The sequence below is a fragment of the Cydia amplana genome, chromosome 1 (assembly GCF_948474715.1).
Source record: "Cydia amplana chromosome 1, ilCydAmpl1.1, whole genome shotgun sequence".
NCBI lineage: Eukaryota > Metazoa > Arthropoda > Insecta > Lepidoptera > Tortricidae > Cydia > Cydia amplana.
This window is the reverse complement of record NC_086069.1, coordinates 5,354,149-5,379,494: the sequence shown is the minus strand read 5'-3', so window position 1 is coordinate 5,379,494 and position 25,346 is coordinate 5,354,149. Positions and strand designations below refer to the sequence as shown.

The following is a 25,346-nucleotide window of genomic DNA, read 5'->3' as shown; positions in this document are numbered from 1 at the left end:
TCATTAATTAGCATTTCATCTGATACCAAATTAATGCATCCACTGTAAACCAATCTCGTAATCGCCTCTTTCCATAAACTATAAATCATAGCAAGACTAACTTATTTAGCAGATTTCTGTAAAGTTAGAGCAAGTTAGCAAACTTAGTGTGATAGGTACCGTTCGCGTCAAACCTATGTTGTACAATGAGTTAAGAACTTTGCTCATATCGTGTTTCATAGAAAATTAGCATGATAAATTTACTACCGTCAGTTTGCCTGCAAGTCATCGAAAATTATAGCTAGGAACACAAATCAGGCAATAGTTTCAAAGTTGCTGATAGTGCAGAGTTCGAATCGGTTTCAAACAGTAGCTACCTAAGAAAATTTATGAGATTTTACAACTCGATAGTAATTCTCCACTAACATTAATCGTTTTTCTTTGGCACAGTTTAAATACAAATTCTAAACCGTGAAAATTGGGTTCTCTGTTAACCGTATTAAGGACCCCGCAGCAAACATAGGGAAAAAGTGGTTTCAGTTAAATCTCACAAAATTTTATTATGATGTTAATTTGGCTCTCCTCATTATTTTTTTGTATGGGCACAACTCTCTCAGAAGTATACTTTCAGAAATAATCAAGTATATAATTTTCTATTTACGCGATATGTTTTCTAAAATCGATATATTGTTAATATGACACGCACTGACAGTTACTGACGTTATAAGGTGCAGCCACCAATTGTCAGTCATTTACACTTGTTTAAGCCCGTGTATTTAAGTCTCAAACCTCGAGGAGCGATAAGATTATTGCAGGCAAAGCAAGGATTTTTTGCTGCCATCATCTGCTATAAGTATTTTGCTTATTTTAAGTCATGCGCTTATTAGGTAAATAACGTAATTATCAAAGATAAAATATGATCTTTATAATATTTCTGTGACGTCAACATCGCATGTCATCAGTTATCTATGTTACGAACGACATGCAAAACAGGACAAAGAGGAGGAATTACGTAAAAATGGTTAACAAACACATATTTTATATAAAACAATTACATTGATTATTTCTGAAAGTATACTTCTGAGAGAGTTGTGCCCATACAAAAAAATAATCAGAAGAGCCAAATTAACATCATACTAAAATTTCGTGAGATTTGACTGAAACCACTTTTTGCCTATGTTTGCTGCGGGGTCCTTTCTGCTTGAATTAAGTGAAGCCTAAAATTGAGGGCATGTTTAACTGTACCGGCTGTACTTAAATAAACATTACCCAAATACCTTCGTATTTATAAGTACTTCAGGTAAGATTTTATTAAAGCAATTTTGTTTATTTAAACAAAAATGAAATGCACGATAACTGAATCATATCAGTTAAATATCAATCTGATTCTAGTGCACGTTCGAATTGGCCTGTATCAACCTGTATCATTAACTAAGTGCCTAAGCAGTTTCATCTTAATAAAGAAGGATGCCGTACTAATAGTCCAGGTTGCTGTGGACGTATATTGTCGAATAACTTTCATCTAATTCTAAATTACTAAAATAAACATGAAAAGGACTTTTAGGACATCGTGTATGTAGTACTTGTCAGTATAAAAGTTTCCTAATAAAAACTGAAACCAAATAGAGAAAATATAACGCCCACACGAATGCCATGTTATTTTTTCAGTGGACAGTGAAAGGGGTGACTCAAAAACTCCGTGAAAAATGGGACAGTTTCTGGAGTGGAAGCAACACGTGATGGCACTAGCAGGCTCGCGTCGTTCACCGAACCATGAACACAGCTGTTAGGACGGGAAAGGGAATGGATATGCGAAGGAACAAAAGGACTACTTGTTACATTACTGCGTTTGAATTCTAACCTACAACTAGAAATGCAAAGTAAAATTTTGGCACTTTTGGGTCGTTACGCTACATACGATGATTTAAGAATTTAGGTAAAATTGTCTTTACGTAAGACTTTTTATCATACTGTAAAGATTTTTTGGCTCAGAGGTATTGCAGAGGGTCTTTCTTTGCTTTGACTAAAATTCGGTGTTCTTAATGGTTTACAAATGTCAAGCATATTATGTAACCGACCGCCTGTTGTTTACCCTCTTCTTTTCTGTATTCTTTGTATTGTTTTCTGTAATGAGGTGTGCAATAAAGAGTTATTGTATTGTAAGCTTTTCTAAAACTAACGTAAATAAATTCTAAGGTGCCTTTTGCCGCGAATGCAAAAGATGCTGGTTTGATCCCAGTCATGGGCACTGGAGACATTTCGCCAGTTAACAATCTATAGTATTTCTATTCATAATAACACGAATAAAAATATTAAAAAAATATTTAATTTCTTTCCTAGTTATAGTGTCGTCTACTAGACTGAGTGTTTTGGGTAAACATAGTCTCTAGATAGATTTGATCCTTGATGCGAAGTAGAGAGATTTGTCTGGCAAAATTTTCCTCATTAGTGAGCAAACTTGCAATAATTACACAGATTCAGATACTTTAAATGACTGTGTTTTAGTTGCAAACTTAAAATATGCAAATTAGCTAGTGCGATGCTCCAGAAATGCTCTATTTTATGAGTTAATTAAAATACAGCTGCTTGAAACTAATTTGAAACTTAGCGATAGTCTCAGTAGCAAAATGGGAAAACGTGCACAATATTCATAAAAAGTTATAACGATGAGTTATATTTTCATTTCTCCTTATTAATAGTTTACGATGATAAAAACGATTGTTAAGATATTTGAGATAATAAAAATTCTTGAAATATAAATATGAAACGCCTGACTGAGAAGCTGAGAAACTGAGATATAGCGTCAGCCACGAATGCTGAACACACTGGTTCGATTCCAGCCTCGGGCACTGAAGGCTCAGGTCATTTTCTTTGTCATAGATATATAGATATATGATAATTAAATTTTGTCAACAACGAAATATAGGTAAGACCCTGAAAAAAACAAGATATTTACTGTAAAAACGAAGCCAAATTGGCAATACACCAAACTACATAAAAAATAAACGTGAAAAATTAAAAAAAGGTTGTCAATAAGTAAATGTAATTAAAAAAAGGTTGTCATTAAGTAAATGTAATTAAAAAAAGGTTGTCATTAAGTAAATGTACCTACTTAATGAGAACCTTTTTTAATTTTTCACGCTTTTTTTCGCCCCAATTTCGGAGGTGATGCGTTTGCGTAGTCACGTCATCGCCATAGGTGCGGCTCCCCGGGGTGATTAGCTAAATGTGTTTGTAATTCGTATTAATTTGAAGGTTGGTCTCAATTTCGTGAATTGCACATTTTATTCCAATTCATTGTCACCTTATCATATTCCGTCGACAATTTGCTTAATTGTGTTATGTTGATATTTAATTGTATTTGAGTGCTGGTACCCAACGTTAGTTGTACAGGTTCGCATTTAATTCTTTTCATTCACTATTAAATATGTACATGGTTCGTGTTTATAATTAGAATGTAAGTTGCCGTGTTATATTATTGCTTGCCTTTGTGTAAACAAAAGTGAAATGTTTAGCTTAGGTAATTTTATTATGTTATTTTAAATTCAAATGTTGTATTTAAATTGTTTAACCTTAATTTTATAATTTTATGCATTCGTATAGAGCTTCGTATTCTGGGTGATAAATAATACCTATGGCATGACGGCATAGCGCAAACTTCAACTGGTCTGACGAATAACTCCCTAGAGGACAAAACCATCAACGTGGTATGTTTCGCTCTAGCCTTTAATATTGCTTTCGAAGATTTATATTTAAATATATTGCAAAATAAAAGTGTCATAAATAATAGACTTAATTGAATCAGTATTGGCATTCATGTAACATTTTAAATTTATATTGATCTACTATTTATACCTACCACACGTTAATCATATTCTAAATAGAAATCAATGACTTATACCTACACCTATAAGAAAAAATTGTAAATTACCTTCGCAATCTCGAGTAAGGAAATACTTAAAGATTCCGAAGCTGTCAAAAGTCTTCAGGTGGACAAGTCTGCCGACGCTGAATATTTACTGGACCAAACTGACGATAAACGACATGGAAAAATGCATAGCAGCTCAATTTCAATCGAAATAATTTTAGGATTTCAATCTCGTAAAAATCAGTCATTAGTACGAGTAAAAGCAAACCGTAGTACGAGCACAGAATAAATAAGAGTACTAAGTACAGAAGACTCACTCTCTAACAAAACGCGTCTGTTACGATCAGCACAGATATGGCCGCTAGGTGGCGACAGCGCCACGCGCGGCTTATGGCTTTCCTCAAAATTGGGGCCGAACGGATGTACTTTTAGCTACCTGTAGCAAAGCGACGAAATCGCGGAGTGAGACACGCCTGGTACGAGTAAATAAGAACCGGTAGTTTTGCGTGTTGTGTTTCGATCCTAGAACATAAACAAAAAAACAAGATAGAGCGGGTATAATATACTTTTTATACATATTTTAATAACAATTTTTTTATTAGATTTATTTACAAACAAGATATATACAGTGTATTACTAAAAGAAATTAAAAACTAGCTTAAATCTAAAATAGGCCACCAAGGATGCTGGCGACATTTCCTCGCTGTATCGCAATGCTGATACGTTGTGCGAGGTAGCCGCCAGCTCTTCGGTCACCAGTTACGTCAACCAGACGCTTCGCGATTTCTGCGAACAACTTATGCGCGCTGGGACCCCATGGACCTAGAGTTTCAACTCCAAATGGTACAAAATGGTACTCTCTACCGAGGCTCTTATATTTGTTACGTTTTAAAATTTCGGCGCTTTCCGCCGCCCCGCCCGCTTTTACATTACTCCGTTGGAGGTGGGACGGTGCCAGTGTGTCTACGCAGGTAGCATCCCACACTAACATCCGTCCCAAGCTCAATTAACTTTAACTTTAATAACAATTGACTTTCTCCGCGTACTTTCGCGTTCATGTTAGTTTTCTGCGGGTACTTGCACAACATTTTCAAAGGATAGGTACTTAACTTTAAAGTGCTTAAACTGATATCTCACGTCAAATGAAGCCACAGTGTGGTATTCAAAGTATAAACGTGTCCTTTATACGGTAAATTCGCCTGTCAATGCTACGGTAGACAGGAACGTGCCGCCTAAGTCTGCAGGGTGCAATGAAAACCGACATGTTAGCTAATGGCTTTACTGCAAGACGTAACGCAGAGCAGACAGTTCACTTTGATAATAATGCAAAATACAATTTTCATTTGTTCTAAAAGGTGTGCAGAAAATGATACGATTTATTTTTATTTTTTTACAATAAGCAATTGAAATTTGAGTTTAAATGGAGTTGTTATATAATTTCAATTCTGATATTTAACTCCCCATTCCATTAATAACGACACTTATTTTGACTAAATTATTAATTGAAAGTACCCTCAAGAAATACTATAAAAATATATACTTAGTCGTGTTAAAAAAACACATGCAATTTATTTTCCTCGTAGGTATTTGAAATGAAAAGTAGAGTGTTTAACTTGGGTGAAAAAGCATAATTTCAGCCTCAGAACTACCTCGGCAGAAATAAGTGCCTTTCATCCCTTGGTTAACAATCTACTAATCCTTAACTTTACGATATCTACAGGAAAGACGCGAACCCTTATGCAGTACCATAATAATTCACGCTCTGAATAAAGTTTTCTTACCAGAGACAGACAAGCGACGGCTCAAGTTTGCACTTAATTTAAATGTACCTATGTAGTTGACATTTCATCTGCTCACGGGTTATTGGCCTGTTCGATGCTTGTAACCGAGTTAACTCCTTTGGGAAGTACCCAACCCTTTTAACTTTATTTATCAGAAATGAAACGAACCCTTTGGGACGAGTTTGTTTTGCATGAGGGCTTCCAACAATTCAAGAGGAATGTTGACGTTTGCCGCTTCCTACAGTTTTTAGCCTGTGTAATAATAATAACAATGCCACGCTCTATTGGGATCGATCTATCATCACTGACAGGACTATTGTAGCCAATAAGCCTGGCATTGTGATAATAGATCGATCGCAACGCCGGGTCGTGTTCGTTGACATCACCATCCCCCATGATGAAAATCTCGTGAAGGCCGAGAAGGACAAGTTCAGTAAGTACCTAGACTTGGCTCACGAGATAACCGCCATGTGGGATGTTGATTCGACGATCATTGTCCCGATAGTCGTTTCAGTGAACGGTCTAATAGCGAAGAGTCTCGACCAACATCTTGAGAGACTCTCGCTAGGCGGTTGGATCAAGGGTCAGATGCAGAAGGCGTTGATCTTGGACACGGCGCGGATAGTCCGCCGGTTCCTGTCTCTGCGGCCCTGACCACCGGCAGCTTGGGCCTTGCCCCGCTGCTGGCGGCACCCTAGGTTAGGTTTTTTTATAATGTGTTTATAATATTTTTTATAGTGTTTTATATTTTAATTTTGTATCCATATTGTAAAAAACCCTAACTTAAGACAAAAGATAAATAAAGAGAATAACAATGATTAGGTATCCGAAGTGAATTGACGAAGCGAAATGTATTTTTAAGTTCGAGTTCATTCTCATTCGACGAGAAATCGCATACAAATCACAAATTGTTACTTCCGTCTATGTTCTTTCCTGTAACAGTGTGACGAAATAGAAAATAAATGAAAAAACCGGCCAAGTGCGAGTTGAGAGAGCCGGCCAAGAGAGTACATTAACTCCGACTCACGCTTGACTGCACATTTCTAATAGGTTTTTCTGTCATCTATAGGTAAAGAACTATTTTATGTATTTTTTTTTCAAAATTTTAGACTCAGTAGTTTCGGAGATAAAGGGAGGGGGGGGGGATGGTCGGACAGACAGACAGACGCAAGAGTGATCCTGGGTTCCGTTTTTTCATGGCATCATAATAACATGACCAAGGCTGCACCAAACCATCTGTCACCGTTAAAGCGTTCGTAAAATTTTACTGTACCTATGGGAATTTTCATAGATCACTGCTAAGTGACATATTGATCAGTCCGTTAATTGTGTTTGGTGCAAGTCTTGAGTAGATACAAAAATTTAAGGAAAATGTCAAAGTAATTACGAATTTGCTACTTTGTATTCGAAGTCCGTAGCCAAGTTATGAAACAACCTTGGACGAGTTCCCAGAATCCCAACCTCCTATCAAAGCCTCCAACTAAGGTTCAGGGTGGCTTAGAGTCGACCTTCGAATTATATATATTACTTGTAATCCCAGCCTAATGATATAAAACTTCGATTTAAATTACATATGTAGTATTCATAAATATAAGTTATTATGTATGGTACATAAATATTTTCAAATTTTTTACCAGACGTAGATAGCTATATATTACTTGAATGTTCATGTCAAGTTTCATGTTATTTTAGAATGTCATTTTAAAACGAGAGGGTAACTTCGATTATGAGATACGTCAATTAATAGATCTGGAAATGACATGGATTAGATATGATAGATATAGTGTCAAATGTGATGTTTCTTCAAACAAAAATGTCACTTTTGACACTGACCCATCTAATCCATATCGTTTCTAGGTCTATTAATTGCCGTATCTTAAAGTTCGAATATGGCTGTTAGATTGTGTGAGTTCATGCTAATTATGTCAATTTTATATTTTAATTACGAACGAAAAATAACACAAGAATCCTATGTACTCTATCACAGTCCGATTAAAGCTTACCAAACAATTTCATTTACAGTATACCAGTGATACCAGTCAATTCGAATTTTAGTTAATAGATCTGTTTTCCAATATGATATTGATCTGTCAGTGTCAAAGTGACGTTTTTGGTTGAGGAAATGTCCGTTTTGGCACTGACAGAGCAGTATTATATTGGAAACAGATCTAATAACTAAAACTCGAATTGACCTGTAAGAATAAAGCAGATGGCCTTCGTTATATTTCGTGTCGACTACTCGTCCTAAATTAATTAATAAATACCGTAACAACCAACCATTTCCGACGTAGTTATAGACAAACCAATTTAAATGACAAGCAATTATGGCGGTACAACACTGATTACTTGATTACTTTTTGTTGTATATTAGTTACTAATTTGGTACTTTATTTATAAATTAAACTATACTTAGGTACCGAAATAATAATAATTGATATTCATACTTTATTACTCCTTCAGATTTTATGAATAGGTACTTATTACGAGTCAAATAGGTACATACACAGCTACAGATTGTGTGTGAATGTCCGGCTTAGTAGGTACACAGTCTAGTAATTAGTGTAGTATAGGTAGGTGTCGTAATTACTACTTATTTTTGTTTAATATCGTTTTTTTAAACCATTTTTTAATTAATTTATGTTTTTGCTTAAATTAACACGCCTTTCGCTCTGCATGTATTATAAAAATACCTGTTAAATGTACTAATTATACGGAGGTGTTAAACATTTACCTATATATTATGCATTTCAATGAGTAAATGATTATTTTTCTTATCTGGTCTCTTTGCAGGTTGTCGGCCACATTATAACCAATTTATATTCTACCTCAAAACTAGCAGTAATATGTCAGTGACACCTGAGTGCGTGGCAAAGTGTGATATGAAGCCATACACACCCTACCTCGCCCTTTTACTGGAATTTAACCTCACGTCTGAACATAAATATGTAGAGCTTATAGCTGTAGTATTCCGCTTAAATGTTACTCATTTTCTGTCGCCTTTATAAATGCTAAAATCAAAAACTTAAAAATAAATTGATACGCAAGTACGCTTTAAAAACGAAAACTTTGAAAACGATTCCAAATGAAAACAGCTTGCACAATCAATATAAACATGAAACTCATATGGCAAGTAGGTACGTATATACATTGTTCAACAAATCAACTAGTGAAGTCACTGGTCACTGGTAATCTCTAATTAGTTGCATTCTCGCGCGAGACTCCATACATCTAGCGCAACTTCAAGTACCTATGGACTCATGCCAGACCGCCTGAATTCGTAAATACTATTTAAATAGAAATGCCCGTTATCAAATTTGCTGTCCATAACCACAGAGAAACTTAGGAGAGAATTGTAAGATATCAAATCTTATTTATGTCCAATGAGTTTCCTTGGAATTGACAGCGCTGCACTGATTCAGTGCCGGTACGAGTATCAAATATCGGTACCAATATCTTGTCGTAATTTGAAATATCGAAATATTATATTATGCTGCAATAGTTAATAACATAGAAGAGCCATTTCACTATTTAATGTGACATAGAATTGTAAATCGATATTAACCTCTTGCATGTTTGTGTATGACATGGAATCTGACCAAAATGTATTAATGTCTTTTTGAATTATTTTGAGCTTGATTTTTTCTGCTCCATTATAGCACAACTGAGGTTTAAAGGATTTTGACCACCACACACATGAAAGATTAAATAAATATATTGTGTGATATTGGTTCTCTGAAAGATACGAGGGGTGTTCAAAATATTCTCGGTATGAGAATGAAAACAAACAAGTACGAAAAGTTTGATATTTTTATTTTTCAATATACTCCCCCCCCTATGTTCATACACTTAAAAGATCGATCAATTATTTTTTTTAATCCTGCATAAAAATATTTTTTATCTTTGGTGTAAAAATGCTCCTCCACTGCCGCCTTCAATGCTTCATCATCGGAAAATTTATTTCCACGCAGATCCTTTTTAAGATTGGGGAACAAAAAGAAGTCGCTGGGGGCTAAGTCCGGACTATACGGTGGGTGAGTAACAGTTTCAAACCCACATTCAACAATAGCTGCCTTGGCAATATGAGCAGTATGGACGGGGGCGTTGTCATGCAGAAGCATAACACCTTTGGTTAACTTTCCTCGCCTCTTTTCTTTGATTGCATCCTTTAATTGACGTAGAATGTTAGCGTAGTACTGTCCTGTGATATTTACACCTTTTTCTTTATAATCGATCAGTAATACTCCTTCACAATCCCAAAATATCGTGGCCATGACCTTGCCAGCTGAAGGGATGACCTTGAACTTCTTGGGATGAGCTGAACCCTTAATGTGCCACTGCATGGACTCTTGTTTACTCTCTGGGTCATAATGATGAACCCAGGTTTCATCTCCAGTAACTATTCTTTGCAGCACCTCATCAGGATTTTCACCGCACAGGTCAATAAAATCGGAACAACAAGCTACACGCATGTCTTTTTGAAGCCGAGTCAGCATTCGCGGAACCCATCTTGCACTTACTTTTGACATATTAAGATGGTCATGGATAATATCATGTACGGTACCAATAGAGAGATTGGTTACTTGTGCTATAGATTTTACCTTCACTCGACCATCTTCCAATATAAGTTTTTCCACTTTATCAATATTTTCTTGTGAAGTAGCTACTACAGGCCGGCCAGGTCTAGGGTCGTCTTCAACACTCTCCCTTCCACGTTTAAACGCGCTTGACCACTTTTGAATGGTAGATAAAGAAGGAGCAGACTCACGGTAAACACAATCCATTTCCTCTTTTATGGTTTTTTGATTTTTACCCTGTTTTGTCAAGAATTTTATCACGCATCGATGTTCTAATTTAGTTAACATTGTCAATTCCCACATGATGTTCATGTTTGTTCAACAATTGCAGAAAAAAAAAAAGAACATCTCGGTTCGAATTATACTTTTTTTTAATGTCAATGAATAAACCTTAGCGGCCAGTAACGAAAGAAATTTTAGAAGAGGTTGTAAGATATCAATACCGAGAATATTTTGAACGCCCCTCGTATTTAACGTAAATTGACTGTGTTGAATCTTTAATTATTTTCTGGAAATAATTCATCTGAGGTAACCTGATAGAAGTAAAATGCTATATTAATATAAAAGGAACATTTACTCGGCGGCATGTAAATGTTTAGGAGCTATAAAATAAATACTTAATTCAAGTTTTATGTAAACAAAATGCCTTCGCATGTTTTCTATATCATAAAATGTTTGATAGATAAGTGCCTTACTATATGTACGCATTAAAAATCATATTTACACGTGACTTACAAAATAATCTTATACATAATATATTTTAAAGTAGAAGGCAAGGTCGTTATTAACGAATATCAAAGGCGCTTTTTAGGGTTCCGTACCCAAAGGGTAAAAACGGGACCCTATTACTAAGACTCCGCTGTCCGTCCGTCCGTCCGTCTGTCACCAGGCTGTATCTCACTAACCGTGATAGCTAGACAGTTGAAATTTTCACAGATGATGTATTTCTGTTGCCGCTATAACAACAAATACTAAAAACAGAATAAAATAAAGATTTAAGTGGGGCTCCCATACAACAAACGTGATTTTTGACCGATGTTAAGCAACGTCGGGCGGGGTCAGTACTTGGATGGGTGACCGTTTTTTTGCTTTTTTAGGGTTCCGTAGCCAAATGGCAAAAAACGGAACCCTTATAGATTCGTCATGTCTGTCTGTCTGTCCGTCTGTCCGTCTGTCCGTCTGTCTGTCCGTCCGTATGTCACAGCCACTTTTCTCCGAAACTATAAGAACTATACTGTTGAAACTTGGTAAGTAGATGTATTTTGTAAACCGCATTAAGATTTTCATACAAAAATAGAAAAAAAACAATAAATTTTTGGGGTTCCCCATACTTCGAACTGAAACTCAAAATTTTTTTTTTCATCAAACCCATACGTGTGGGGTATCTATGGATAGGTCTTCAAAAATGATATTGAGGTTTCTAATATAATTTTTTTCTAAACTGAATAGTTTGCGCGAGAGACACTTCCAAAGTGGTAAAATGTGTGTCCCCCCCCCTGTAACTTCTAAAATAAGAGAATGATAAAACTAAAAAAAATATATGATGTACATTACCATGTAAACTTCCACGGAAAATTGGTTTGAACGAGATCTAGTAAGTAGTTTTTTTTGTATACTTCATAAATCGCCTAAATACGGAACCCTTCATGGGCGAGTCCGACTCGCACTTGGCCGCTTTTTTTTTGTTTGTTTTGCTCTATTTTTTGATGGTGCGGAACCCTCCGTGCGCGAGACCGACTCGCACTTGGCCTGTTTTTTTCTTAATTAAAAGTTTTATATAAAGCCAAACACACAAAAAAGAAACTAAGTTTAACAATGAAAGTCAGGTTTTTAACGTGATTCCCATAATATTTTCATAATCAAATCGGAACACTCGGGAATAGGGTCGTTATTAATTCAAGTCGAATAATGCAACTTTGCTCCGGGTTACTTTTAAGTGCAAAGTTGAGAACGTGTTTAGAATGTTTCCCGGTAATTTAATAGTTTTACTTGTAACTTTATATGACTGCTCTTAAGAGGAAAGGGGACGACTATAGACCGCTTCTCCATACAAACGCAGTCCTCTCTGGATATTAACATTACCTACTTATAAAACATAATTTGGCATAATTTGATGTAAATTAACCATCCCGTTTCTTTAGCTTCCCCTTTGATTGATTTTTATTTTCAATGTTTTAATTATTACAAGAGAAATGAGCTTTTTTAAAATTTGAATGGATTTGTTTTTATCTTCGATGTAATTTTTATAATTATTAAAATATCGATAAAAGTCTAACGATGGGGTATTACAACAAATTTTGTAAGAATATTTTCCATAATGGGAATATCCAGGGAGAAAAATGGGGTGGCGTTTGTATGGAGAAGCGGTGTCGTCCACTATTATCTTAACTAATGTAAGTAAGTAACTTATGTAGATTAAAACACATCTTATTTAATTATTGTACAACGGCACTTAATCGCGTATCTAAGTTTTAAGATTTCCGACGTTTCGAGGACGGCGTTGTCCCCGTGGTCTCGGAGTCTTCCCCGAGTACAATTTAATAATGTGTAAAAATCGTGAAAGTTTAAATCAGTGTTATATTTATGATTTTAGGTAGGTACATTTCTACGTTTAATTTATACGTTAAGTGATTTTATCTTGTTTTACGAAAAAAAATTACCTTTACTGACGTTCGTATTCAGATTATTTCAGCATTACTACTGAAGTATTGCAGCGCGACATTACTACCGACTGCACTAAGCCCGATTTATATGTTATCTTCTTGTTCTGAAACTGTAATGACATTTCTGACCAGCGTTTTAAGGTGACAGTCCATTTCCAACCGCAGCTGCACTACTGTTCATTTTACTATGGAAATTGACAGTAACAGCGACGCGTTCAGTACCAGTAGTGCAGCTGAGGTCAGAAATGGAATGTTACCTTTAATCGTTCTCCCGGTCCACAATAAATTCAGATGATCAATCAAACGGCGGAAGGTAATGAACATCGCATGCAAGTATTTGACCGCCTGTTGTTTAACGTCTTTTTTTCTGTATTCTTTGTATTGTTTTCTGTAATGAGGTGTGTAATAAAGAGTATTTGTATTAAATGCATAGGTAGTGTTGCCAAATGTCTACAAAGCATTAGACAGCTCACAGAACCTGTCGAATCCCACGATATGACGTCACCCATAAGCGTTCTGGCTCATATATGAGCCACTGGGAGCTGACAGATGGTTAAACAAATTCTATTTGTTCCTGTATATTATTTCAATAGTAAAACTAATAAACTTTCCGAATTATTACATAAATTTACGCAGTATTTTAATTTATAAAAATTATATTTGTTTATAGACGAAATGTCGGAAAACTTAGAAAAACCTGGAAGTTGATGATTTTTAGTATGTGATTTTGGCAGAGATGTACAAAATGGTTTTAAAAAAGCATTTAAATACAAAATGCAAAATACTTTTCAGATTTACTATTTCAAATGCAAAATACCAAATAGTTTTGCGTTTTGTATTTCAAATGCTAAATGCAAAATAGGTATTTTCAAAATACTTTTTCAAAATAAAATACCTTTTGAGCAAATCTCAGATATTTTTATTTATTTTAGGTATTTATCATGAGAAATAGAGACCCTGCGCTAAGCGGACCCTGGCGCTAAGCGGACCCTGGCGCTAGGCCGGGAAAACGCTAGGTTGAAGAAGAAGATCATGAGAAATAGAGACACAATGCCGAGCCGAACAAAAACGTCTAATATCATGGCATGGCACCTTATGCATGACATTTTGGTCATATTTATCAGTACGCGTATCAATAAATTCTGTTATGGTATTAATAATAGTCCGTCGGTTCCTGTCTCTGCGGCCCTGACCACCGGCAGCTTGGGCCCTGCCCCGCTGCTGGCGGCACCCTAGGTTAGGTTTTTTATAATGTGTTTATAATATTTTTTTATATTATTTTTGTAAGTGTTTTTATATTTTAATTTTATATACATATTGTAAAAAACCAACCTAAGAAGATAAATAAGTAAAGGAAATAATACTCACTTAAAATAATGTAAAAAACTAGACTAACGAAAAGAGAGCCATGGCTCCATTTTGTGACTTGTGTGGCCATTTATTTCGGTTGATTGTGCATCTAGTTCTTATTTTATTATTATTACACTTTTCTTTTATTAATAACAACTGGACTGGTATTGTTAAAAAGTGAAAAAAACATCAGTTTTTATTTATTACGCTTTTTAACAATACCAGGGGGCCGATTTTTGAATTTCGATCGCTCGATTTCGTCACTCGAAAATCGGTGGAAAACGGCGAGATGCTGATTTTTGAAATACGAGCGATATAAATTGTGAATTTAGTGGTATTGACCACTAGTTTTTGATTCTATTAGTAGAATTTACATGCCTAGTAGTGGAGATATTACTGAACGAAATACACGAAATCGAGCGGTCGAATTTCAAAAATCGGCCTCCTGGCGCTGGCGCCAGGCGCTAGCAGGCGCCTCTATCGGTCAAATTCGGCAATACAAGCGTCATTCGTTCATTTCATTTTGTTTGACTGGTAATGTTGGCTAAACTTAATCACAAAGTATTTTGCATTTTGAAATGAATATTAAAAATACAAAATACCTCTCGAAAAGTATTTCAAATAAAATACAAAATGGTTTTTACTAAAAGGCATTTAAATGCAAAATACAAAATAGGTATTTTGCATTTTGTATTTGCATTTTAAATAGAAGTATTTCAAATAAATCGCATCTCTGGATTTTGGGCAGATTTTTCGGGGTTTGTAATTATTTTATATTTACAAACTTTATCATAGGTATATCACAAATAGTGTACCTTTCTAATGGTAGTAAAAAATTTCATATATCTATTACTGAAAATTACATATTTACATAAATATGATTTAGCCTATTCAACTTCTAACACTGACTTCGCAGTGAAAATCGAAGTTATATTTTTTTTACTATTTTTCCTAGAATCGGCAAACAATTATGTGATACATATATTAATTTCAGGCTAAAAGAAAAAGTCATGTATTTAAGGGTTAACTTTACACAGAATATTAAGTTGATTAGTTGTAAACTGAGTCTTCTAGCGCAAGTTGGATAAAAATACGCTGGCACTTTTCCATCCAATCTCGTTCGTACGGCCCAGGTGTGCTCTCATTGTAAGTTTACAATGGTCCCGTAAGTTTACGGTTTTGTAACTTAAACAGGTTTGCTGGTTGCAACTTAGTGAGGGAACTAAATGTTCCCGGCCAAAGTAGGACAGCATTCTACTGGCCTCATTTGTTTATTTTTTTATAGGTGATGACTTATAACATTATTGTTACCATAATATATTATTTAATATTTCTTTAACTTTTTCTGTATTTTTCTTACTTATTTTACTTATGTAGGTTTTTTATTTATTTTAAATACTTTATTACTTTACATTTATTTATTAAAACCTTACAAAAATAAATTAAAGTATGAACTAATCAAAACTAAACTAAAACTAGGTAAGTACCTAAAGAGTAAATGCCTCCAGAGCTGTGCTGTCCGGTAGGGTGCCTAGAAGTTTTATGTAGGTAGGTGTAGGTAATAGGTACGAACTTCATCTATGCTAAATTTATCAAACTTATTAGCTTAAAATTTAAGTACATAAGTTCGCCCGTTTTCAAACTGGGGTAACATTGTTACTCAATATCGCCGATCACGAAGTAAACTGCATATAACAAAGTTCATTTGGCTTGTTATAGGTTCAAACCGGAAGTATGTTGGGCTACTAAGGGGCTACCGCGAAAGCCGAATTACGCAAATTGCGGACATTTTTCTCTGTCACTCTAATTACGCCTTCATTGGAGTTAAAGATTTCTCTTTTACTCCAATGAAGACATAATTAATAGATCTTTACGATCCCCGCAATTTGCGAAATTCGGTATTCGCGGTAGCCCCTCTGGTATAACTAAAGTAGTAATTTACATATACCACTGAAGTAATTACATCAATTTATTTTACCTTATGTGTATAGTGTCAGACTATTTTGCAATTCAATTAAGAGTTTAATTACATTTTCCAAAGTTTTAGTGACGTGCATTTCTTCTTCCGTCTACTTTACTAAATTATATATATGTTTAAACCAAAATTAACGGTTATTATAAATAATTATAAATGTATTTATAAATAAAATACCGATGCATTTCCACTAGATAAAGTGAAAACTATCACGGCAGACAAGTCACTCGGTTAAAGTGCCATTGTTTTATTAATTTGGGAGCTACGATGCTACAGACAAAGACATATATACAAATAGTAAACTCATAATATCCCTCTTCTTATGTTTACTATGCTAAAAAGTGTCGCCAGTTGATAAATAAATAGGTTCATTAAATAAATTCCCACTTCAAACCACGAAGTTTTTAATACACAGGCACTTTAAAGTAAACTTAAATAACCAGTCCTAATTATTATTCCAGACAGCCTTTTAAAGTTAAAAATTTCCGGTTATTTTATAACTATCGTTTATTCTTCGCTGATCTGGTGCTTGATCTTGACGCCAATTTCAATATGATTGATTATAGTTACGTAAAGTTATTTTAGATATTCGGTCCGATTCAATAATAAATAAATAAATAATAATACGTAGTAATCGAAAATAAAAAAAATGTTAATAGTCAAGTCGGTGCCATTAATATGTAGTAATTGTAGCCGCCGTGCAGGTCAGGAGCTCGACGACTCAAATAAAAAGCTTCGATTCTTAGTGAACTGATATAATTTTCCAAGGTACTGGTTTACAAGGGTTCTTGCCAAAACGGTTAAATGTAGAAGTGTGGTGGTTATTGTATGAAGGCTGATGAGAGAGAGCTTTGCAATATTTGATCAGTACAAAAGGTGGTTTAAATTTAGGTGCCTCTAATTGGCCGCGATACAAAGTATGTGGAGCGCTCCTATTGGTGCTTAAGAAAAAGCTTCCGAATACTAGCCGAGCCCGACGGCCGCGTTTAGCTACTGCATTAGGAATATAGGTATTGAGATTTTATACAAATATAAAGGTTGCGTTCGCAACAGTAATATTCATGGATATAAAAAGGAAATGCTACCAAACGCTTTCGTCCATTATTATCGAGTAGGTACCTACTTATGTAATTATTCGTTTTAATAGATGTTTCTCTTTTCCATATTTAAAGAGTTTTTAACAAATCTATATAATTTTATCCTTAAAAACTACTCAAGCATTGCACTAAAAAAGCTGGCTATCTAAAACCCGTTTTTCAATTTAAAAGTTAATAATGTTGCTCTGAAGGTTTTTTTTTACAAGTTCTACAACCATGCTTCTCTTTTTAATTAAATTTTTTTTATTATAGTACGGCTCTTCTGAGGTGAACTTTTCGCTTCAAACCGTAATCTTTCAAACAAAGGCCATTGTCTCTATTATCGCAAAAGCGCTTGCTCCCGACTTGGCACGTGCCAGTACAACATTCATATTGAAAAACAACCGGTATCGTCATAGTATTAAGGTTCAAATTTATTGTCACTGATATTCTAGATATTACGTTTTGGTAGTGTAGGACGATAAACCGCCCCGAAGCGATACGGCGCTCATATTATTTTGATACTTAGTGTGGTGTTAAAAATGAAACGCGGTTATTTATTATATTGTTTTATTTAAATTATTAGCTTGAGGTGGTAAATGTAATAATTTACAAAGGTGCAGCTGCAAGCATTGTTATTTTTTCTTATCTTTAAAATAACGATACTGTGAAATTAGCACCTCTGATGTGATGCCGACGCATAGTAACAATAAAAACACTGATAAGGCAAACGTGGAGCTTTGAAGCGTACAGCTTTTCTAACAAAACGTCACGTGTCAACGGTCAGAAGAAAGGTCGGTTATAATATAAGAAAGAAATTGATTATATCTGATTTCTTATGACACGATTTTATCTAGTAGTACGTATAACTGTTTATATACCTACACGGAAAAATTTTGATTATACCTATGTTAAACTTATTAATCTTAAATTTACATTGTTACCTTAGATTTTGTTATATAACAAATATACAACGCTTTATCATAAATAACCGTGTTTCATTTTTAACACCACACTAAGTATCAAAATAATATGTGCCGTATCGCTTCGGGGCGGTCTATCGTCCTACACTACCAAAACGTAATATATAGAATATCAGTGACATTAAATTTGAACCTTAAGGTGGTTCGATTTTCATACAAAATTCAATCGACTTTCATTAAGTAACTACACACTATTACTACATAAATATTTCCGCATTTATCTTCTTTCGAATATTCATTTTCGCTAAATGAATAGGAAAACAATGTTTCATACAGAAATCATGCAAAAATCATAGTTAACTTTTCATCAATTTTACGTATGTGTGCGTCACAAATGTCGTGTACGGATACATTTGCGACGTTGCCATACCATTTCCGACGTTGCCGGGCTGACCACGGCGCGAATTTGAAGTGCCGTCATGTTTAGCGCAATTTTGTTGACCTACCCGATTTTGTTGAATAAGTACCCGAAGTTCGTCAGCTTAGCTAAGAACTATCATGGCGCGTTTTGTAAACAGTCGCTTTTTTGCTTACAAACGGAAGGTTCCCGGTTCAAACCCCAGTCATTGTATGCTGGGACATAACTTTTTGTATTTTTTTTTACACCTAAATTTCGTGTTGTTTTTTTTATTTTTATTTAATTTTTCTTATTTTCAAAAATCGATGGATTAAGTATGGGCTAAGCGTATTCGTTTAATTTTTACAAAGATAATTAGAAATTATACTCTACCTAATCTCTTTGATTTTTACAATCAGGACATCCTCACAGCAATAAAAAAGAAATGTATAAAATTTCCTGTGGTTGAAAATAATGGAATTTTGTCTATGAATGAAAAACACAATTATTACTAGTTACTACCAGGTATGTAAATTATAACTTGATTATAACTTTATTAGAATCCATATTGTTGCATCATCTTTCTTCCTATTACATTAGATATTTTTTTCTATCATGATTCATGATATTATATTTCTTTCAGGTACAGGGACTACTACGGATAACAAATATAAAAAAATGTACTGTAGGTACTTGAATTTAAAAAAAAATGTTTTCCTTTTATTTTATTTTACAATTACCTACTACTTTATTAGAGGCTGGGCAGTAAGGGATTGCTTTACTTGTAGAACAAACTATTAGCGCTTAAAAAAAACTGATACCTGACACTTACAAACTGGACTTTCTTGGGCTTATTCTACTAAGAATCGTCAGTAGGTATTCTCCATCCTAGCATAAAAAGATATCCTAAAATGTCGGTCATCACGTCAGGTTTTAGTATCAAAAATGTTTCCCAGCCTGCGTGACGTAGCGGAAACTAAAACTTCTATACAAATATTTGGGACATAGTTTTTATATTAGCTTCAGGATTCAACAAGAATATGCTAGTGATTCTGAGTTGGAAGAACCCAAAAAGATCATAATCTGTGAAAATCAGGTATTGATATTTTTTTTGAAAACGTTGATAATGTAATTTATTGATAATAGCTACCCGCCCCGGCTTCGCACGGGTTAACAAATTATACATAAACCTTCCTCTTGAATCACTCTATCTATTAAAAAAAACCGCATCAAAATCCGTTGCGTAGTTTTAAAGATCTAAGCATACAGACAGACAGACAGAAAAGCGACTTTGTTTTATACTATGTAGTGATAGTGATGATGATGATACTGAATATCTGGGGGAAGCGCTGGTGGCCTAGCGGAAAGAGCGTGCGACTTGCAATCCGGAGGTCGCGGGTTCTAACCCCGGCTCGTACCGTCGTACCAATGATTTTTCGGAACTTTTGTACGAAATATCATTTGATACCTATTTACCGGAACCTACCGATACCTATTTTTCGGTGAAAGAAACCAATATGAGGAAACCGGACTAATCCCAATAAGTTTACTCTCTGGGTTGGAAGGTCAGGGCAGTCGCTTTCGTAAAAACTAGTGCCCATGCCAATTCTGGGATTAGTTGCCAAGCGGACCCCACGCGAGGAAGAAGAGATTGAATATCTGGGAGACCGACCAAAGCTCAGAAAACATATAAAAACCCAAAAATGCGCGTTTTCTCACAGATCAGACCTAGCTAAGAGATCAAACCCCTTATAGCAAATTTCATCGAAATCGTTAGCGCCGTTTCTGATATCATCCAAATATATAAATAAATATATATATAATAATTGCTCGTTTAAAGGTAAGATAACACAAAAAGGACAAAAATAAACAAAAAGAAATTACCTACTCGCACCAGTCTTGAACCCCAATCCTCTTGCACGTATTTCCACGAACATACCGTAACGCTATTGCAGTATACTTACGTTGTGTGAAATTGTCTACTATAAGCATCACGGAAACACTGTTCGCATGTGTGAGTTATAGTAGGAAAAAGCATGACAGCAACACTCCGTCGACTTTAAAGGGTGGTTTTTGCACAATGAAGTATTCATGTTTATTTTAATAGTTCAATATTTACTTAAAGAGTTCGCTAAACATACTTTTAAGTATACAAATACCAAGACCATTCCATAAAAAAATTAAACATGAAATTTTGCGAAAGTGGCACCATCTAGCGAGGGTTAAGCTTTGAGTAACCTAGTCGAACCACCTTAATACTATGACGATACCGGTTGTTTTTCAATATGAATGTTGTACTGGCACGTGCCAAGTCGGGAGCAAGCGCTTTTGCGATAATAGAGACAATGGCCTTTGTTTGAAAGATTACGGTTTGAAGCGAAAAGTTCACCTCAGAAGAGCCGTACTATACCTTTTTTATTAATTGATAAACACGTTTGAAGCTTTCTTTATAATAATAATTATAAAAATACGCCCGTTGGGCTACATATTTACAGTACGCACCGTGAAATCAAGTCGTGAAGCTACATATTGAGGAGCATAATACCTGAATTATTTCCTTTTCATAGGGAGATAGGTACCTAAAATCAAGTGTTGTCCGCGTCAATATAATGAATACAGGGATACTTATCAAAGCCCTTCAAAAGATGTTTTTCCATGTCAATAGACCATCCATCATAAAAGTTATTTCGGTTCGAACTTTTCGATGAAAGGAGCGAATTATGGCCATTTATAAATAAATTGTATGAAAGACATTAAGGAAACTTTTATAAATGCGGGAACGCAAACAGTATTAAGTATAAACTTTATATAAAGAAATTAACTGAATGTGCTCATTTATAAATAGCAATATCTATCTAGGAGACCGAGCTTTGCTCGGAAAACATATTATAATTGTAACTCAAAAATGCGCGTTTTCCCATTTTTTCAACAATTTATCTTTGCTGGCCAGCACTTGCACTTTGCAGTTTTTGAACGCGTTGTTTTATGATCGAGACTTTATGATGTGTGTAGATAACTGAAACTTAATTATGAAAACCTCTGGTTAATATAATCGTTTAGCCGACTGCCAAATTGGAGCCCACCCAAATAGTGTAATAAGGCAGACGAAGTTGGTTCCGGCGGGATTGAACGCGCGATCCTCGCCGGGCCGCTTGGCAGTGATAACAGTTTAGTGGAAGCCCCTTATTAGCCTACTAAGTTAAGACAGTCGGCTGCTTAGCGGACTTAGTGCTCAAAAGTATCTGCACATGTAGTACTTAGTCGCACAGTGCTCGAATGATCTAATAATGTGTGATATAGTGTAGCTAGGTAGGTCGTTTTAGCTCTTCTTTTACTTGACACATTTATATTATACAGTGTGGAAAGATAAGTCGGGCCCTGGAGGGAAACTACCTTAAATCTTTAATCTGGCTCATTTTACTTAAAGGAGACATTCCTTTATTTTTAAAAAGAAACAAAACTGCATTCAAAGATTTTCTAAAACTCGCTTGCCTCGCCCGGGATTCGAACAAACTAAAATTAAAAAAACAAACACTCCCTATTTTATTATACTAATCGATAGTTTATTCAGGATAAATATTCTCTAACAAACATTTGAGCGGTCTATACATATGTGTTACACTACATTGTATGTATAGACCGGTCAAAATACAAAATGAGTTAAAATTTTAGCACCATATTATAAGTATGGCTGGGTGGGTATGATTGAATCGTAAGAAACGAGTAGGTAGTAGTCAAATATTTAATGTAAAAATGGTCGCTGAGATAAAGTGTATAATCGTTTAACTTGTTGTAATTTCTCTATTTACGCTTTAAGAAAGCCACATCGGAACAAACCACTAGATATGAGTGATATACGAGTATAATTCAATATTGGTAAAAAAGATAATGTACCTACATTGTACTCGTATACAAAATTGTATGTATATTTTTTTCATTTATTTAAAATGAATTCGGTACAGAAAAAACTTTCAATAAAAGTACGAATACAACGTTTAAAGGAATAGCCTAATTTATTTCAGTTTACCTCTTTATTATTTCATCCTTGTTAGTAAAATTATAATTTTACTATCGCAAAAAATATAAAATTAATTAATAATAAACTCATTGGATATTCACCTATACCAGGAAACGCCTTCTCGCGGTCCCCTCGGAAGTTTGAACAAAACTGTCATCCATATTAACCACTTGTAAAATATCTTATGATTTTGTCACCAGTCAAAAACTTCACTACACTCAACTTTATTCGAACACCTTCGCTAGTCTGTAGAGACCGACGCGTATTTCATATCTGAAAGTTTCTGGAAAAAAATCGCCTCTGCACTTCAGTCATCCGCTCAGCTCGAGGGCTGAAGCGCTACTGAAGTTGGCACGTTCCACCCTGTGTGTTTGTAACACACCTCCTCCGTAAAGCTGAAGATGTGTACATTGCCGGTTTTATTTGTAATGGGGAGGTTTAGGGTGAAAATAATCAGGAATGGATTACGCGCGTGATTGTTTTTAAGGATTGACGTTAATTAATATTTGTAGCGTGATATTTATTATAAGCCAGACATAGGCACCATACATTGTATTTTCTGTAAGATGAGCCATTGTTTTGGCATCATTAATTTGATACCTAGTAAACTCTAGGTTGGGTGTTAGTCAAATTTCGTCTTATCTAACGGACAAACGCATAAAACACCACAATATTTTGATGTGCATGCATCGGAACCACCTACTTAAATACTTAGGAACATCTGTTTGTTTTATTAAGTTTTATGTAAAACGAGCATGAAAATAAATCATCGTATCTATTATGATGATTTATTTTCTAGTGTAAAATAACAATACGAAGCTGTTAAACTTAATGTGTCTGGAATAACCTTATTAGATGAAACCTATAAATTAAGAACATCTTATCAGAATCTTTTGTGTTGTAAAAACCAGAGCTTTCAAACAGTCTCGACGCAATCGTTCCGTATTATAAGTAAGCTGCATTTCCCATTAGCATCTCAACACAAAAAAAAATAGTTTTATTTTATTTTATTAGAAGTGGCTAAATCTATGTTCATTCTAATAGGTATATAGACGTGACACAGCCAACCTTGTTTTTTAAATTCTGCCTTTTTATTAAGTATATGTATTTATTATCCTCATGATTCTATTCATAAAACGTATCAACTATATTATATAGCAACTTCATTATTCGCACTAATGATAATTGAAGGCAATCTGTACATGTTTAGGCGAAACAGTCTTATTACGACTGATGGAATTAAGATTAAGCTAGCTTTGAAATTATGATTAACACAAAGCCTGTATAGTGTTATACGTAGAAATTTTCAGTGATGTCGTAACTACTTCAAATAATCAAAATAATTGACCGAGCGTTGGTGAAGGTCTCCGTTTCAGCTTGGACCAAAATGAGCGGAGACCAATCAGCGTGAGCGATTTTGAACGTCGTATCAAAACAAGATCAAAGCTTTAACATTTTTGAAGTGAAAACTTCTTTAGCGGCGCTGGGCACTTTTTGAGGTGGGGTAAAAATGATAAACTCGAGACAGCGTAAGGCGATCTCGTGACCGTAAGGGGCGTAAGGCGATCACGTGACCGTAAGCCCCGTAAGGTGGCCACTCATAATTTAAATGGCATTTAAATCAATAAAGAAAAACTCAATGTTATTTGACATTTATGTTGCGGACTCCTTTTCAAGACTCTTTAACTATGTTCAAATAATTTGACATTGTCATGGCAGTATGTAAATAAACATGTCAGTGAAAAAGTGTGATCTTATTTGAGAATGATAATAATATATAATAAATAAATAGAATACCTCCGCTAAACTTATGTATCGTGTTACCGGGCGTCGGTAACATAGTGAGGTGAGTTTTCACTTCTATCGGCACTCCCGGAGTGCAACCGTTGTTGCTTGTTTTTATCTGAATCGGCCTCGAGGTTGAGGATATGAAGCGAGATGTCATATCAATATTCCGTCCGCGTCGGTCGCCGGCGGGCCTCTGGAGTTATCAGCCTATTTGTTTGAGTAAACATCTTTTGGCCGGATGAAATATACCATTCCTGTACAGTCACCTGCAATAGTATGTTACTCTTCGAAGGCCGCAAAAATACTTATGTGACACCCTTTTATGGCTCTACAAATAAGATCGTGTCAGATATTTTTGCGGCCTTTGTTGTGTAACATATTATTGCAGGTGACTGTACAACATAAATTATTAAGGTGAAGTTTGGGTCATCGTGAAATAAACCTCGTTCTATTGTTACTAAACGGTACTTCATATATATAACCAAAAAATAATTATCAATTTATGTATGTAGTCTGTATATGTCTTCACTTTTAATTATATTTTATAGTCTGAAATTGAATGTCAGCTGATCTCACGTGATTGATAATGAATGATGAGTTCATTATATCGAGCTCCAAAAGCCATTACATGAGCTATTGCTATTACCTATAGCTTACATAACGTATGCATTTAGGAACTTTCACACATATAATTATGTACCTACTCTATTAATAACTTCAATATTAGCACTGAAATAAAAATACTGAAGATCATAACCGAATGCCTAAAAAAAATATCGATATACCAAACAAAATAGTTCCCGAGCGAATGAGAATTTACGAGCCACATCGGACCAATATCTAAGTTTAACTTTTAAAATATCTTATCATTTATTGGTTTGCTTGCAAATATAACTTCCTTTACTTACACTATAGAGTTCAAATTCCAACACGAAACCTATGAGTGATAAGAAA

The 25,346-nt window shown here is 34.9% G+C and overlaps 1 protein-coding gene and 1 long non-coding RNA gene across 2 annotated transcripts in view; one reads left to right on the top strand and one right to left on the bottom strand.

The window, feature by feature from the left end:
* The window catches only part of LOC134662052 (uncharacterized), a 58,153-nt gene extending 35,131 nt beyond the window's left edge, over positions 1-23,022 (bottom strand). Inside the window, exon 1 of the mRNA XM_063518324.1 lies at positions 22,706-23,022. Within this exon, the coding sequence (XP_063374394.1) occupies positions 22,706-22,761 (56 nt within the window). The 5' untranslated portion in view covers positions 22,762-23,022. The remainder of the gene's footprint in view (positions 1-22,705) is intronic.
* LOC134662201 (uncharacterized) overlaps positions 1-25,346 on the top strand; it is a 216,802-nt gene that overhangs the window by 30,939 nt on the left and 160,517 nt on the right. The window lies entirely within an intron of this gene.